Consider the following 18,408-nt stretch of genomic DNA (forward strand, 5'->3'; position numbering starts at 1 on the left):
TATTTACCATGTTTTTTTATTTTTGTTCGGTGGAGCTCGATATTTCGACATTGTCTAGAAATGTAGCAAGACCCGTATCCCGAAATTAATTAATTTAATTCATAAATATTTTTTTCTCATCGCAGAAGTAGTCCCTCATGTCAGTGCGTTCAACCATACAAACGCACTACGCCAGTTAAATATTGTTCAACCCTGAAAGGCAAAGTAAAGCTACTGACCGACGAATTGATAGATATAGGAAAATAAAAGATCGAATTCAACATTTTTAACGATGTGTAATTGGTATTATTTACATAATCATTTAAAGTATAGATATCATAAATAGATCGCCGATATACATCAAGATATATATTATATACCTACTTTCAGAAATACATTTACAGTGACATCATTCGATACCGGATTATATAGATTACAGTACATCCTCCATGGGTATGGAGGATGATCTATTGAGGAGATCCTATTTCGAGATTATCTTGAATGACTTGTTCACGAGACTATAGTCCGGTATTGTCACCCGAAGGCGATCGTATCAAATGCCCTGAAATATTTAAAAATTTGACGACCTCCATGGTAGAGTGTTGTGTACACCGGTTTTCATGGGTACGGCACTCTGAGGTCCCAGGTTCGATTCCTGGCCGAGTCGATGTAGATTCCATTTCTATGTTGTCTTGGGTCTGGGTGTTTGTGGTACCGTCGTTACTTCTGATTTCCATAACACACGTGCTTCAGCTACTTACATTGGGATCAGAGTAATGTATGTGATGTTGTCTCATATTTACATATTTAAAAAACCACAAATCGTTGATTTTATATAAAATCGATGTTGCCAATAGCGTCGGCTAATAATAATAAACATCAATAGATGCATTTGTGTATCGGATATTTGCTTAAAAAAATTTTATAGAAATATTACAACTTTTACAACAATTTCATTAACTATATTTATTTTTATTCAGAGTGAAAAGGAAAGCAAAGCAAAATAGTAATAATAGAGTAATCTTTCATATTGATACCTAATTATTAATCAATATCAAGAGATATTCATTTAAATAAATATCCGGTCTAGATTAAACTCATCAACAACAATGACGCTTTACCTATCAACATATACACGCATCGAAGAATCGTATAACCGTCAGTCGACTTTCTACTTGTATTTCATGAGTGAGATACGAAGTGAGATTTGACAGAATAATACTGCTGATAAATCCACTAATGACATTCCTTCGTTATCGGTTGATTATGTTGAATTATTTAAAAATATTATCAGCGACACCGGTTTCTCTACGTAAATTATACGCGAGGAATTTGCGACGTAACCGGCGTAGTCTCGAATATTCGTCGATAAAAAACACAAGACAAAGTGAATAGGTAGTTTCATTAAATCGAACGTCAGAATACTCCCATTTCCTTAGTCATAAACTTCGATTGCTTGAAAAGCAGCAAGCTTATCAGGCTGTAAATCCCGAGTTCTGATTCAAACAAGAGGTCGGACTGATAAAAACGAATGGGCTTTTTGTCGAAATCATTTCAGTCTGACCCAAATCTTGCATCTACCAATCTTTGGTAATGGAACGGACCTCAGCATCTGCGGCGACAAATGCCATGGGAATCCAAAGTTAACAATGACTTTTAACATTAAGGCTGGATTTTGACCAAATTATAGGGTGTAATAATAAATTTAATTTTTAATAAAAACTTGTTCTAGAGAACAATGGAAGACGACAATACCTCCGTACCAACCGGTATTCATGGACGGCTGGTCTCCGGACTATCAAGTCGACGACCAACCTTTGCGTCGGTAAGTGCGCCACACTTAATTGATTTAGTAACATAGAGCGGCATAATGGTGTTTGTATACGTCCGCAGTCTCCCCTACCCGTAACGAGTTATATTATTCACAACTTCCATCACCATTTATCTCATATTTATTGTTTGTTATACATATTTGTAAGTCATTCCATGTGTTGTTGCTTTTCGTTTGTGTTGAGTGTTTTTGTGTGGTGAAGGGCGTCTCCTCGGCGAAATGAGGCCGGTCGGGGTGCGGATGGGCCTATGGTAGAGGAGGAAGCAGCTGGGAGGGCTGACCGCTCGGAAGGCTACGGATACGATCGAGATGAGCCCGACTTGTATGGCGATCAATATGCGTCGTTTCCCAGGTTTGTGCTTCGTTAAACGTCTATATTGTGTCGTCTATTTCTAGTTATTTTTTAAATAATTTATTTTAAATTTCTGAGAAACCCTGGATCAAACGAAAAAGTTACATATCGAGGCATTGGTCTCAATAAGATCTCATAGTTTGAAAATTGGTATTCCCCTACATCCAAAACAATGTCCTTGATACATACATTCACTTCAATTATCAAATACAATTTATCAGCTATCGTTGAACATTATCAATCCCCTATAAAATACAAATGTAATTCTATAATAATTTTAACAGGGTTATAAACTTTTGTGTTTTAGATCATGTGTCATTCCAAAAAAATCTGTAGGGAACAGAATCATTCGCCTATACTCGTATTTACACTATGAACAGTCATTCATAACTGCATTGATTGAATGCTAACAGAAGGTGTAAATGTTTCAGAAACACGCGAGCGATGGCTCGCGAGGACTCCGTCTCAGCGGCGTCGTCCCCTGAGCGCGAGCCAGCTTACAGAAGCGATCGTGACGAGGGTGCGTACTCAAATAGCGTACCAGGATCAAGTTTCAGTAGAAAATAATATTGAAAAATACGAAACGAATTTCTTAGTCTCTTTGAAGTTTGTTTGTTTGAATGTCACTATATTTTTACTTCACTGAAATTGTTTGAAAATGCAATCTTACTACAAGTCTTGGTACCTACACTTCCTATTTCGTCAATTATCCCATTAGCGTGTTCCAATTTTTAAAATGAACGGCCGACGGGCACAATGACATACATGTTAACTTCCCGTAATTTGCGACCTATTGACGAAGTTGTTTACGATGACAAGTTACAATACCTGAACTAGATGAGTATTATTATAATTATTGCTAAATGGAACAATTTTATTGTCTAATTTTCCTTAACTTAAGCTGCCAATGGTATGTATTCTTTAAATATTTCAAAGATATCGCTTTTTCAGATGACTTGGGCGAGGCGTGGGCGAGGGGCGTGTCAGCGCGCGGGGGGCGGGTGGTGCGCGTCACCTACCCCCGCACCGCCAATAATGACAAGGAGCTGACCGTTGTACGCGGGGAGTATTTAGAGGTAGGCACATTTCATTCAACATATTTGCACAAGTGGTTCTTAGACGTCGTCATTATTTCTTTCTAACATCCCAATTTTCTTTGGGTAACTTTCTTGGTGGATTTCTTTCCTTCTAATATTAGTAAGGGTGATTACACAGCCAAACGATGGATGAGTTTAATAAACAAATCTTAGTCTGTTTTCAGCGCGAGAGGTCATAAATCCTGTCCGTTGTTTTTTTGCAATTGTCTAGAACCTTACTACATAAAAATGTTATATGTCATGTGATGTTCATGTTTATAATGCTCTTTATTGAATATTATAATCTCTGATAAAAAGATTTTCTGATGCACCTATCAAACACCTCGACACAGTCAAACCCTGTAAGCGAAGTGGTATAATGGTACATGCTTGAAGTAACCTAGCAGTGTCGCAACCGCAGGTGCTGGACGACTCCCGCAAGTGGTGGAAGGCGCGCAACCGGCGCGGGGTGACGGCGCACGTGCCGCACACCATCGTGGCGCCCGCGCTGTCGCCGCCCTCCTCGCCGCACCTCTACCCCAACCCCATCTACACGCATTATCAGGTAGAGGGTATTTTTATCACATAGGTGGCAAACGAGCAGGAGGCTCACCCGATGGAAAGGGACTACCACCGGCCATGGACATCTGCGACACCAGGGGGCTTGCAGGTTGCCGGCCTTTAAGAAAGGAAGGATTAAAAACACCCTAATTTTAAATTATATACTATCTTTAAATAGACCTACCGTCTAATGGCCCATTCCGGCCACTGTAACCATTCTCGAGAGAGACATGCGTGTAATTCAAAGACGTCTTGGCAGTTGACAGCCAGACCGTTTCTTTATTATGCCCTTTAACGTAAGGATAGCTATAAGGGCGTGCTCTCCAACAGACAGGAGTTTACAACACCATCGATTCCCAGATCGAGGTCTATCTCTGAGGATTTCTAGACCGAAAAGGTCCAGATACATCCCGATCAATAGTAATTATCACCCTCTTTTGAAAATAGCTACTGATCAGGACCAACGGACCAGTTTATCCCCATATTATTTAATGTCATAATATGTATTTATTTACTAACTTCTACTTCTCAAAACATGCACTCTATTCATCAGGAGAGCGGTGGAAGGGGCTCCGGCGGCAGCAGTCCCACCGGTATGGCGGGTAGAGGCGCGGCGGGGGGTGCGGGTGGCGGTGGTGCGGGGGGCCCCGGGGGCGCCGACTGGGTGCGCCGCGAGCGCCTCGGCAAGAAGGGCGAGTTCCGATATTTCTAGCGCCGCCGATGACTCGACTCGAACCTGTAGCCTCACATATGTACTCCCATATGTAATGGCGTGTGACGCTGCAGGCTCTCTCCTCCCCACTCTGGACGTCCTCTACCAAAGCGCTTAACGCACGCGCGTGCAGTCCGCCAGGACATCGCTTAGTCATAATTTATATATCGATTTAAGATATTTATTATTCCGCGTCCCGTACGCTCGTATTCTTGTAGGCACGTACTGACATATGTATGTATGGAGTGATGTTCGCATCGAGTCGACGGCGCTGGTGAGGAGCGCCGCCCGCGCGCGTGTGTGCGTGTTGTCGTGTCTGTCTCAACTCTGCGTGTGTGTTGCTATCGCTGGGAACGTCGGAGCGCAGCGCCGACTACACACGGCACCCGAGTCGCTCGGACGAGACTGGCTCCCTGTGTCGTGTGTAGCCGTGGCTGTGTGTGTACGCTTGATGTATCGTTTACTGCTGTATCAGCGTTATAAAATTGTAACTTGGTTTCAACACTAAACATTTCGATAAAGTAAAGTATAATATCTTCGAAGGAGTTGTCAACATCAGCGCTATTAGTGACCTACAAGTCTGATATTAATCGACAGTGCTATGTTTTGTTTAATGCTCACTGCATCGTTTGAGTTATATAATATATAACTTAGAATATTTGTTTTATTAACAGAGTCTATATTTTTACATCAATAATAAATTATTATCGTACGTCTAAGTTATATCATAGATGTTTTGTAAATCAACTCATTATTATCTAAACTCGTATGTATTTTGTACCGGGGGCAGGAGGGGGCGACGACCAATAATGTGTATCTCAATAAAGTGCTCTGGTTCATTGTATATAGCGTCACTAACCTCGCGTCCGGCCTCAGGGAGAATGCGTTTTACTTCGCGATCGAATGGACGATGTGACTTTGAATTGTCATCATATTATCATATTTGTTTGCCCAACAGACGAATAACATGATTACTTCAACTTACAACAATTGTCATATGAGCTAAATTTTATTTGAAATAAATAAGAAATTAACTTCCTTAATTCATAATGGTGTTACAAGTCACGTGAGCTGCTTATGATCGCTGTCACGACCAACTGCTAGATTAGATCATTAGTAAACAAGGAACGCAATCTCCCCGCGGGCGGACTTCGATGAGACTGTAATCAATTTGGAATTGACAACAGAGCTATTATTCCGTAAGAACAAACTTGGCACCCGACGTAGAACGCGATCGTTTGCTATTAGAGAGTGATATTGACGATATTGATTCTTACGTAATAGCTTTGCAGAGTCGACCCGCTCCGCTCCCCTCTACAGCTGGATATACTCCTTGTTATATTTACATTTTATACCTTAAATAAACTATTTAAAAAATACTTAATCTAGTCTATTCTTTCCGCCTTCCTATTCGATATAATTAAATAAAAAAATAACACTACATATCTAATTGTTTTACATTTTTGTTCTAAAATAATACATTTAAAATACTTCTACAATAATTAGAGTGATCTGTGTGTGCTTTGCTTATGTGTGTGACCTGTGGCGTGCGTGTCGCGGTAAGTGTGATGCTAACATTGTGTGTTCTTTGCAAATAATATTTAAAAATAACGATTAACTTGTGTTGTTAAATTTTACATTTATGACTTAGCTACCTAGACTCCCTTAAAACCTCCTTTTGATTAGCTTGTCTAGTTAAATACTCTTTGTTAAAGTATCTAAACTCAAGTTTCAATATAATAAATACGAATTAGATTATGATTCTAGAAGTAATCATTCTATACAAAAATAATGACTTCTAAATAGGAACCAGTTTTACAGTGTTTATCGAATCAAAGTCCCACATTGTATACAATACCTCAGTTCCAGAATCACCGCGTAAGGTTGAGAAGGTGGTACCACCTCCTCCACCACCGCCGCCGCCACCACCCGAACCTCCGACGCCAGCACCCGTGATCGTGCCCCTCAAAACTGACACCATGAAGTGTAAGTCAAGTACCTGATACTTTTGGTATCAGGCTTTATTACCCGCTCTCACATACCGTCCCTAACGCAATTGAATGATATACTATCTACAACATACCTATATACTAATCAGATAGCCGACCCGGTCACAATACCCGGTCGCGCGGGCACAATAAGGGTATATAATTATTAGATTAAAGAACAAATATAAAAAGAAGTTGACGAATACGCTTTAAACGGCGGAAACAAGTTTGTATTATTCTATGCAAAGATACCTAATTAGGACAACAAAGGCTAAACGTAGTCTCAGCTCAATGGAGTACGTAAGTATTCGTATCAAATATATCGTATGTGGCTGCTTTAATATGAAGTCTTAATGCCGCCAAAGTCCAACAACACTTTAAGAGCTATTTGCCTGCGGTTCGGAGGTTGTTTCATCTTATATAGCAAAATTTAAAAAATACTGAACCAGGTTATAGCTCTTTGTAATGATTTAAATCATTACTTAATTTACACGCACGATATTTTCGTCATATTAGTGACTTGGAAAATTATATAATTATAAACAAAACACTACCATGTGGAGAAAATATATATTTTGTAACTCACCAGCGACGAAGTCGGTAGCAAGTACCAGTAGCGGCCTGCACGAGGAACTGAAGATGGTTTTACCCCAGATCCAGCAGCGCCGGCTCGACTTCAAAAAAACCCCCGACATCTTCATACACCAGGTACCGTACACAGCGCTTGACTACACCGCAGAAACGTCGCAATCATTTATTGACAGCAGATTGTTTTGCGTGATTTTTATTAATGTATATAGTCAACAAGTGAACTAGATGAACTGATATATTTGATTTGTCAACACAAAACAGTAGTCAAGGAATAAAATATTTTATATTTATATATAAAATATATATGTATTATACATATAAATAACTTATATGTAGGTTTCTATCCCTACACGCGTTAAATGTCTGTCTGTCGGTATGGATTCCTACCAGCTGGTATTACGTCGAATCTTGAGCCCAAATATTTGAAGAGATTGTTTTCTTGACGTGTTTTCTTTGAATTTATCTTCGTTTGCTTAAGCGTGTGTGATTATTACTTATGTCCTTATTAAAGTTGAACTTAAGATATTTATTTTCAAAAATCAATTACAAGGTAATCTTTTTTTCTTAGAAATCAAATCCTGACGAAGTAGTGGCTTGGTTGGAAGCGAAGGGCTTCAGCTCGACGGCTCAGAAGCAGCTGCGGGTGTCCGGCCACCAGCTGTTCGCTCTCTCGCGCACCCAGCTGGAACGCGTGCTCGGGCAGGACGAAGGCAAACGACTCTACAGCCAAGTCCTTGTGCAGAGAAACGTTTCTGGGGTAACCAACATTTTGAATAACGACATATATTTTAACGGATTTATGATAATGACCATTTTTCATAATGAGTTTGATGCAACCTGTAGATTTACTTCGTTTTTGTGCAAGACCATATGGGTTAGTACCTCGCACTCATCATAAATTCTACCACAACCAATGTATTGTTTTTTTGTGTGTCTGTCTGAAGGATAAGTGAGTCAATGTAACTACAGGCACAAGGGTCATAACATCTCAGGTCCTTAGCGCGCATTGGTGGCGCATTGGTTGTGTAAGAAATGGTTAAATTTTCATATGGGGTCGTCTGTACCAGTGATGACCTTCAGGAGATCTATTTGTACGTCTTCCTATTAAGGGTATAAAATAAAAACTTGCAACACCTAGCACAATTTCATGCAACAAAGCAGGCTTACACGCGATGTTCCTTAGATCTCGAGATATATTACAGTACAAATTAACTTCACGGAAACGCAAACCTGTTAACTGGTCCTACAATATAATTTATTCACTTATGCTTTTTGCTAACACGTTTGAAATATTTAAAATTAATTAATTTTTAGTTTTCGTAAAATAATTTTATTTTACATTAAAAATGATCCTTTGTGAATATACACGATATTGCTTTAGAGCATAATCATGTAATAGGACGTAATTGCAACTAAAAAAAGAAATCCTGCCGGAGCGTCGAGGTCCAAGACTATAACTGCACCAGTTGTAACCAATGGCACGTCTCGGCGTTTACTTGTATCAAAGTTAAATTAATTAATGTTGTATCTCTGTGTTGGTTGCGTTCACGCGCACAGTACAAGACGACATCGGCGTCGGAGCTGCAGAGCATCCTGCGCAAGGTGCGCGAGAAGGTCGAGGTCTCCTGAGCTGCCAGCCCGCGGGCCCGCACAACACGCACACGCCAACCAATGCCAGCACAGGAAACCCGGATACCACACGCGACCTGTTCGACCTCCCGGACTACCACAGAAGTTCCTCTTATTGCTAATATTAATTTAATTTATGATTTAAAAGTTACAGATTTTCGTACAAAAAATTTACTTTATTTTAAACATTTTTATTTACGGTATTTAAATACATTTATTTTTTATTTGATAAAATAGCGTTGAAAGAACTAACAGATGGGGAGTTTTAATAAAAGATTACGTGGAAATATTTCGATTATTTATTCATTCTTGTCTTAAAATTATAAAACAATAATATTTTATGGGGTCGTACGTATTAACGCCATCGCAGACGATATCGGTTATGTTAATCTTTTTAAACAAATCAGATTTAACCTAACCTACCTTATATCGGTGCATTCGTAAATTTATTTGATTGCTGCGGTGGCGTTAATATGCATGAACCTATTTTGTACACATAACAGTAAATCATAAAGCTGCGAGTTTTGTTTTGTAATAATGTAAAATATAATAAGTAATGTGTCGTAATAATTTCTAATAAACGAATGTAAATAATCGTGTAAACGATACGAATGCTCGACAGCAGCTCACTTGAGCCGCGATAAGTAGAGTACTTACTTTAATAATAAATATATATATGCTTCTACTTTGAGTTTCTCTCACTATTAACATTATGTAAATAGTTCTATATTACAATATCTATATATTTATTTAGTTGCCGTAAAATAGTCTTTTATTTTCGTTTAATATCTATCCTACCCAACCCTGATACTTAATGTAATACATAAACTCTATGTAAATAAATCACTTCAAACCTTACGATAACAATAACTGGAGTCAGCTCGCTCTCATGGCACTTGGTCGAGTGAAGCCGTTACTCCAGTGACGTCACAAAATTAAGTATTTTTTTTATAATTTGTTTATTAATTCCACGGAATGTCTTGAACGAACGATGTGGAAGTCCTAACAGGACGATTTTTACCCGCAGTTAAATATAAAAACAATTTTAGTTCATTTTTATATTAGATACTAATGCTTATATAGAAAAACGTCAAATTTGAACCTAATTTGTGACGTCACAGACATGTGATTAAACAATCTGTTACATTTAACCTCTCTTAGTTCTGCTTGACATCTTATAAAGGCCACGACCAAGTATAAATACCTTCCCGTCCAATGCAATCCAATAAAACTATATCTAATGAGTATGGCACGAATAATAGTATCTTACGATCTAACAACTATATATTATCTTTGTATATTTTACTACAAAACACATCAAACAACTCGACCAGCGAGCAACGACACACACGCATGCGCACAGCTACACTTCAGACTTAGAGGCCTGGCTTTAATACGACGCCGGCCATATTTATTTGTAAAAAAATTTTTTATCAATTTCGATTCTGATTGAGTTAATAATGAAATATTATTGAGCGTACTCGTGTGTCGGATTATACTTGTCGTGTTATCACGCCCAGACTGATAAAACTGGAGTTGACAACAGAGCTAAACTAGTTTAATAGTGAGACACAAACACCTTGTGCAAATAGGAGTTGAAAGATAATATCTCGTGGGATGTGTCATTTATATTTTAAGTATGTGCGAGTTAAATAGAATCGTTTTCATTTTAAAAGATCGTACCGACCACGACTTGAGTTCAAAAAGGTCAAGATGTAATAATGGTTTCAATACAATTAGATTCTTTAAAACGGACCGCGACCAAGTACGCCATTAAATTATCTGTAATGACGATATCTAATCACAGTTATAATGTAGACATACAGTTTACACACTACTTTGTACGCAAATACATGATATTTTATACAAATACATGAATAAAATAAATAATAGTACTATCGCTATCCAAAAATTAGGAAATATCGCTAGCAATATGCAGCTCTAACAATATGTAACTCTATGGTTGCATAGTAACCAATTCATTTGTGATCTAAATGTTTCAACGCTGATCAAAGTCAAACAAACTCATCAGTATTTGAATGGTCATTGGTGGATGGCAACTGATAGCGCTATAGACGACCAACGAGCGGTCACCATTAGGACATTTACTTTGATCAATGTTTAAGACATTAGACGAAAGCGACGTCACTCGACGTGTGTCCGAAAATGCGACATTATATTGGTCATAACTCTCTTTCACTCCTCTGAAATAGCTACAATTCTTATTTCTATGTGAGTGTGATGGTCAAAGCGACCGCGGGTGCGAGGTGGTGCGAGCGTGGTGCCCTAGGGCGCGCGCGCCGCGATCCTGGCGGCGATGGCGGCCGTGAGCGCGCTGCCCTTGCCGCTGCCGTCCTCCGCGCCGAGCAGTTTGAACTGTTACAAACAAACGAGAATGACTTATTTATGAAGGACTACTACTCTAAATATGGCTCACATTCTCATCAAACTTTCCAGCATATGGGGCCTGTATACCAGTGATCTAACATATTTTATTACTTACAAACTTAAACACAGGACATACTCGAATTTATTATTAATTACATTTAATTGGCGGTGAGCAAAGGGTACCTTGTGGTTGGGCGCGAGCAGCGCGATGTACCGCTCCATGAGCGCGCGGATGCGCGGGTGGCGCTTGAACACCGACCCGTCCACCGCCACCGACGCGCGCGCGCGCGACATGCGCCGCAGCAGCGTCGCGATACCTAACGTCAACACGGACCGTCACTGAGTGCAATGTCTCCTCGTGGAGATGGCACGAGGTGCATACGAGATCACAGCTGAATTGATAATGGCTGGAGATGATGTATAATTTAATGCCCGTTTATAATAAAATTCTTTGGACCTCAAATGAAGTCTCACGTGCGTCCACAAAACTGATCCTTCAAATGATTGTTACTACTCAAATTGTGTGACAATTTTTTAAATCCATGTCCCCGTGGCGTACTCACAGACGGAGACGAGCTGCGCGGCGCGGTTGGAGATGACGCGCGCGACGTGCTGCGCCACGAGCGCGTCGTGCCGCGACACGGCGCGCCCGCACGCGTCGCGCAGCGCGTCCGCCGTGCGCGACCACTCGCCCGACACGTTCTCCCTGCGAACAGGACGACTGCGTTACAAACTTATTATTTATTATTTACGTTATTACTTTGGGGTAACGCTGCAGATATTGAATCTGTCTTTATTTTACAAAAGAGAGCAATTCGGTTTATTTATAATCTTGGAGCTAGAGACTCTCTTCGGGATGTTTTTAACAGAGTAGGTATACTTACTGTTGCGTCGCAATATATTTACAACAATATCATGTATATTCACAGTAACATTGATCACTTTGATAAAATCAGTGATAATCATTGTATATGCACTAGAAGTAAGGATAAACTTATAACGCCAAGTTTCCGACTCCGCAAAGTCAATGGATCCTTCTTGGGGCAAGGTATCCGTTTCTATAATAAAATTCCGCAGAAATTTTTAACTTTGCCGTTTAGTAAATTCAAATCGTTTGTTAAAAATACATTGGTAGAAAAAGCATACTATTCGATACAAGATTTTGTAGATGATAAAAAAGCGTGGAGTTAATACCTGTTGACTTCCAAGCAGGATACATTAATTGAAATAATTGTATTTAATTAACATGACGTTGTATTTTTTAAATGTTAAAAAAGAGTAACTACTGAGTTTCTTGCCGGTTCTTCTCGGTAGAATCTACTTTCCGAACCGGTGGTAGCTTCACTTAATTGTAAAATGACGATTCAAAAGTGCTTATAAAAGCCTACTTGAATAAAGTTTATTTTGATTTTGATTTTGATTTTGACTTATAATAACACTTCTGAGTGCCGGAACGAAGTTCTTTTACGCGGCTTACGGAAGAGTGAACAGTTTAATGATTTTTAGGTTTAGACATTATAATAAGTTACAATAAATACCACATATCACTTTATTTTTATTAAACTGCGAAACTTACCAATTTCAAAAATATCATAAGTATTAGAACAATTGTATCTGGCTAACCCAATAATCCCGGTAATACTACTCAACTTATAGACACGACCTTGTCAAATTTTTACACCGTTAAATAAATAATTATAAAGAACTCACTCCTCGAAGAGGCTGACGTGAGCAGACAGCAGCGAGCCGCGCGCGGGCACGCCGGGGAACAGCCCGTCGCGCGCCAGCCCGCCCAGCACGGCGCACAGCAGCTCTCCCAGGTACTTGCCGCCGATGTACTTCTCGAAACTAGAATTTTATTTATTAGACTCTGGAACTCAAAAAACCTCAAGGAAAAAAATAATAGGAAGCACGAGAAAAGACATATCTTTAATGATGAAAACATATGCAATACATACGTAAACGATGTAGCGAGGAGAGAATTGTCGTCGACCTCCTTATCGAACTCGGTACGTAAGAAAGAGAGGCAGCCATTGTCCCCGAAGGCGCCCCATTCGATGTCGACGCACACGTCCTGCACGCGCTCGTGCGCGGCCTCCCAGTGCTGCACGCGCTCCGCGCGCTCCATGTAGCAGCCGTTGGAGCCCGTGCCCATTATTACCCCGATCTGGAAATTAAATAATAAAGCATTATAGCGCATTAGCCTCACATCACCCACACAACCCACATGTCAGCAACACCGCCTACGACTATGTAGCAATCCTCGGATAAGAATCGTATGCTCAATCACTGGGAGCCTCTTGGATTAGAATGTAAGATAATTTCTTATTATAAAGACAAGATAGCGAGCAAATGGTTCCCCAGGCGGCAAGGTCACCTTCGCTCAAATACATTGGGGCTCTCAGAAATATAAACAATTCCTTACATCACCAATGAGCTGCCAACCTTATGGGCTAAGATATTTATAACTTGTGTCTGAGACTCCTACACGAAACTGGTTCACATACCTTTCACGTCACGTCACGTCTAAATAAATAATCTATTCGAAGTAATTGACTGGAAAACAAGCATACCACAACTTCAGGGTCGAGCTGCGCGCCGGCGACCAGCGTGCCCGTGGTGTCGTTGAGCAGCACCTGCACGGTGACGCGCAGGCCGCGCGCGTGCAGGCTGCGCTGCAGCAGCGCCGCCACGTCCACGCCCTCCATGCCGCCGCACTTGAAGCTCTTGGTCCACGTGATCAGCTCGCCCGACGATATCGAATGCTGCTTCATTGGAAACGAAAATGTGAATCCTGCCGACAAAAGTATAGATTAACAATGAGTTGAAGTCGATGATGTTTTAGTAAACACATATGTTATTAACGCGCAAAAAGTGAAAACTAGAAAACGTCCTAATTGGGACGTTTGCCTTTAGTCGTTTTACGTAGTAATACGTTATAATACATCATAATTACGTAGTTATACGTTTTACGTAATTAAAACATGTAGTTATCCCTTTTTCTTATTGTTTTTATCAAGCTATCCTTTAACGAAATGTAAAAATAAACTAAAATAAACGGTCCCCGCCGCGGCACACTTTTTTCTGTTGTTAAGTATGGATATAACATATTAGAATATCATTGATTGAAGTGAAGACATCGCTTTATGTAATGTATTTGATTTATAATTTCTAACTTATTTTGTGAACAGTTGCACGTACGTGGCAATCATTTTAAAAAATTAACACAAATATAATACATAAACTTATAACACCAATGCGGATCCCGCAAAGTTACATACTTTCTGGAAACAAATATTGTGGCTTTTTGTCTCAAAATGTCTTTAAAAAAAGAGTAGAATGAACTAAACGAAAATATACAAAACTATTAAAAAAACATATTGGCAGTATAACATACCAAGGGATAGTTCATCATTCTCCATGCCCTCGGTGCGCAAGAAATCCTGCACGCAGTCAGCCAGGAAGTTGAATAGATCTTCGCCTGGTCCGAGGCGCAAGGCGTCACTGAACAAAAAGTTCATAAAAATATAATTTTAACGATCTCATGTACAATACAACAGCAATCTTGTGTTAAGCCATTTTATGCAAAAATCCTATCATCAAAAGTTTTGGACGAGATCGGTGAATCCAAAAAGCCACTCAGGCATAAGTTGTCCTAGTATATATAATGAAGCCTAATATATAAGTACCTTCTTAAGGTTATTATTTAGAGCCATTATTATTTATTGCAAGTTCAAACATACTAAACCAGTTGATAGTAATGATTAATTGTGAAGCAGGAAAAGTTACAGGATACAGGACAGAGACTTACTATCATTTTGAGGAGAAAACTTGAAGCTTCTCGAGAAGGCTTTCAGAATCTAAGTTGGATGGAGATTTCCATCCGACATAAGCATAAATGATATAGTAAACATATAATACTGTTATATTTTGCTTCACCGACGAGTTTTAAATAATTATGAACAAAATAGGCAAATAAAAACTCAGTGTTGTATGCCTTCTACATGTGACCAACAAGCGCCACTCACTGGGTGTCGATTTAGAATTTAGAATTTAGATATTTAGATTTCTCAAAATAATATTTAAAATAAAATGATTCTAGAAACTTTGAAAGGAATCAAGTACTAAGATTGTATTACGAAAGCTACCTAATATGATACTGTTTAACATCCTCTCTGACGAGTTGACCAGCTTGAAGCTCCAGAAGTAGTACGCGGAAGTTAGTACCACCGAGGTCGAGTGCCAGGAACACGCCTTCCTCTGAAATCAATAACTATATATATTACAGGCATTTGTTTATCAAGACAAAAATATAACTTAGTGTTATTATTAGAGATTGAAATGATTTTTTAAAACTTTTTTAAATAGAAAGCTAGTGCATGTCTCTATCCTTCTTGCAATTACCACGTCGAAGCCTAATTTAGGAGGCTTTTCGCTGTACTCCAAACATATGCAGACGAATCGTTCGGTTACGTGGCTGTTTACGTCTAATACTAATATAACAACGCATGCCAACACACCGGTTCCGTCGGGCAGCTCTGGAACATATGTGTTTTCCATTTGGAGACTAGAAGGTCGTTCCCGCAGGCCGTTTTCAATTTCTCGCGAGAAGACCTCGCCCACACGTCGCAGCGTCGCCCCACAGAGCACCAGGCCTGCGAGTCGGGAGTCTATCTGCAAAGTTTAATAAATGTCATTTAATTCTTGCCTAACAGCGATATATCTTAAATAATCTTGCAGGAAAGTAATATTATTGTTTATATTACAGATGTAAGCAAGATAATTAAAATAAAGAACAATGTGAAGTCGATAAAAAGGAGGGACTATAAAAACAATTAAAGATGTTGCACATATATGTGTTTATTTAAATAAAATATAGGATTAAGTACAAGTAACCGAAAGACTTACTGTCATTGATTGATTGATTCTTATTAAAAAAAACGATATGGGACAAACATTAATGACCAATTATAAAAAATCAAAAGAGATTATGGAAATCTTTCATTCAGAGATATGTACATCTTTAGTTTTTTTTAATTTCATGTTTAATCCTACTCTTATCATAATAAGGCTTAGCAATGAGTGTTGTCGGTTGTCTTTCATGATATTGATAGACTCTTGACAGCTCATCCGTCTGGAAATGTGTATTCGATGACGCTTCGCAGAAAGTTCGCAGAATTTTTCTATACTACGATATACTAAGTGTGTCACATCTGTATTGAACTATTTTCGCATGTTTTTAATTATGCTTGAACGTGGATTCATATGTATGACTGTCCTTTCTTATGTTAAGTAATTAATGTTGAGCCTAATTGAATGTAAGCTGTTCCTACTTATTAATCATTAAACTTGTGTCGTACGGTCCGGTTTTGCAAAATTAATAAAATTTTGTACCTATACACTTTTGCCGTCTTATAGTCGTCAGTCAGAGTGAATTTATCTATAACTTCAGATCTTGTTTAAAAGTGAGGAGAAATATATAAATTTATAATTGTTATTTAACTTTTCACATCTCAGTTTACGCTACCTCGTGATTACGGAACTATGTAACTGATCACAGCTAGCTTAGGTCTTCTCTCTTTATTAGGATAATCTTTGGTGCATTTCACCACACTTCTTCAACACGGGTTGGTTAATTTTCTTTACAAAAATTAAACAATATAAAATAAAGTATTCCAACTACTTGACAACTTGAAATATTAATATACTGTATTGTGCTAAATTATTTGTATTTAACCGATGACAGCAAATATATAAGCCAATTATAAAGTATAAAAGCAGTATCGAAAATTGAAAAACAGTTTATCACTAAAGTTTAACCTTTATTGGCGTCTCGTTTATTGATATCTATGAATTTAACGATCCCATAAAATGCCATGAAATAAAATCAATTGCAGGTTATCGGGGTTGCGCGCTGCGTCGGCGCGGAGCTGGCCCGCGCTGGCCCGCGCTGCCCCTGATAACATAATGACCATGTTATTGAAGATAACTGACATTTGATTCTGCAATTAATTATGAAGATGTATGATCACACTATCCCGAGACAGTTCGGCCCCTTCTGATTTATTTAACGTATCCAATGACAGCGTCTTAACACAATTATTCATTGTTCAAGGTAAACAGGGAATATATACAGGCTCAAAGATTTGGACTAGTCTTGAGACAATGTACAAGATTTTCCGTCTTCCCACCATCCATCTGTGGTAAGACTTTGGATATCTCAATATGGACGGATATAATAACTTGCTAAAATACCCACAGCCTCAATTATTATATTTTTTATAATTTTCTTTAAGAAGAAATTAATTCTGCAAACCCATTGGTTAATTAAAAAAAATGGATCCCAATTTTTGCACAATTTTTCATGAATTTGGTGGAAATATATGTTATAGATAAATATGATTATTTATTTTTGGTGTGTATAGACATTACCAAAGTATAGAATACGAAGGCTTTGCAACATTCCTTCAACAAACGTTAGGTATCACGTAGGATGTTATCAAATATTCTAGCTTGAAGATAGATAGGACCCGATAACGAGAAAGTAAATCCTCGACGACAATAAAAAGCTTATGGCGGTATCTATCACAACATTTGCAATGAAATTAAAATTATCTTTATGGCAATTATAAACACGACCACCGACCAATAAGACAATATAACATAGCATTAAAGTACTCGCTGCAATATAAGTAGAAGCTGCTGACGTCAATGTTATTAATGTATTATTGGCACTAGATTACAACGCATGGTGGTGGGACTCTTAACCAAAGTTCGGCTCACACCAAACTAAAGGAGTTCTGTGTACCATTCGAAAGTCTAGGAGTTGGTAGTGTGAGATGTTCCATCGGATTATGAGCAGGTGGAAATAGAGACTCCACTTGTATTTGCGCACACATTTGTATATCTAGCAGATAGACGTTCGGCCGACAACGGTCAGGTGGACGTCATCACGATTTTAACAATTTGTAAGTATGCATCGGTGGCAAACTAGCAGCAGGCCTGACTGAAAGTGGCAATATAGGGGGGCTTGCCTTTAAGGGCTGGCTTTTAAGGAAGGAAGTCACTTACTTAAGTAAGTCATCAAATGGATAAATTTGAAAATTCCATTATTCTAGTCTAGTCTAGTCGCATTGCATGATGCAAGATATGAATTTGCGAAGTTTGTTTCAGAGTTGTTATACAAACATCACTATCGAAGCAATAATTGTATATATAATTAAGATATCGTATCTACGCCTCACTTGGTACATGCGTACAAATTCTATACTAATATCATGGAGCTAAGTTTGTTTGTTTAT

At 38.7% G+C, this 18,408-nt stretch overlaps 2 protein-coding genes across 8 annotated transcripts in view; one reads left to right on the top strand and one right to left on the bottom strand.

The window, feature by feature from the left end:
• LOC124540414 (epidermal growth factor receptor kinase substrate 8-like) overlaps positions 1-9,404 on the top strand; it is a 26,998-nt gene extending 17,594 nt beyond the window's left edge. For 3 of the 6 annotated variants that reach the window (XM_047117939.1, XM_047117940.1, XM_047117944.1), the window contains 10 exons: positions 1,712-1,804; positions 2,013-2,162; positions 2,594-2,682; positions 3,114-3,238; positions 3,660-3,803; positions 4,353-4,392; positions 6,375-6,497; positions 7,089-7,207; positions 7,659-7,847; positions 8,629-9,404. In XM_047117939.1, the coding sequence (XP_046973895.1) occupies positions 1,712-1,804; positions 2,013-2,162; positions 2,594-2,682; positions 3,114-3,238; positions 3,660-3,803; positions 4,353-4,392; positions 6,375-6,497; positions 7,089-7,207; positions 7,659-7,847; positions 8,629-8,841 (1,285 nt within the window). In that variant the 3' untranslated portion in view covers positions 8,842-9,404. The remainder of the gene's footprint in view (positions 1-1,711; positions 1,805-2,012; positions 2,163-2,593; positions 2,683-3,113; positions 3,239-3,659; positions 3,804-4,352; positions 4,393-6,374; positions 6,498-7,088; positions 7,208-7,658; positions 7,848-8,628) is intronic. The other 3 variants (XM_047117942.1, XM_047117941.1, XM_047117943.1) reach the window with 3 other exon arrangements.
• LOC124540415 (hexokinase-1-like) overlaps positions 9,001-18,408 on the bottom strand; it is a 27,615-nt gene continuing 18,207 nt past the window's right edge. For both annotated transcript variants that reach the window (XM_047117945.1, XM_047117946.1), the window contains exons 3-11: positions 15,628-15,781; positions 15,256-15,367; positions 14,505-14,611; positions 13,681-13,901; positions 13,066-13,274; positions 12,818-12,955; positions 11,671-11,813; positions 11,291-11,424; positions 9,001-11,095 (exon numbers count right to left, since the gene is read on the bottom strand). In XM_047117945.1, the coding sequence (XP_046973901.1) occupies positions 11,006-11,095; positions 11,291-11,424; positions 11,671-11,813; positions 12,818-12,955; positions 13,066-13,274; positions 13,681-13,901; positions 14,505-14,611; positions 15,256-15,367; positions 15,628-15,781 (1,308 nt within the window). In that variant the 3' untranslated portion in view covers positions 9,001-11,005. The remainder of the gene's footprint in view (positions 11,096-11,290; positions 11,425-11,670; positions 11,814-12,817; positions 12,956-13,065; positions 13,275-13,680; positions 13,902-14,504; positions 14,612-15,255; positions 15,368-15,627; positions 15,782-18,408) is intronic.

This window comes from Vanessa cardui, chromosome 25 (genome assembly GCF_905220365.1).
Source record: "Vanessa cardui chromosome 25, ilVanCard2.1, whole genome shotgun sequence".
In the NCBI taxonomy this organism is placed as follows: Eukaryota; Metazoa; Arthropoda; class Insecta; order Lepidoptera; family Nymphalidae; genus Vanessa; species Vanessa cardui.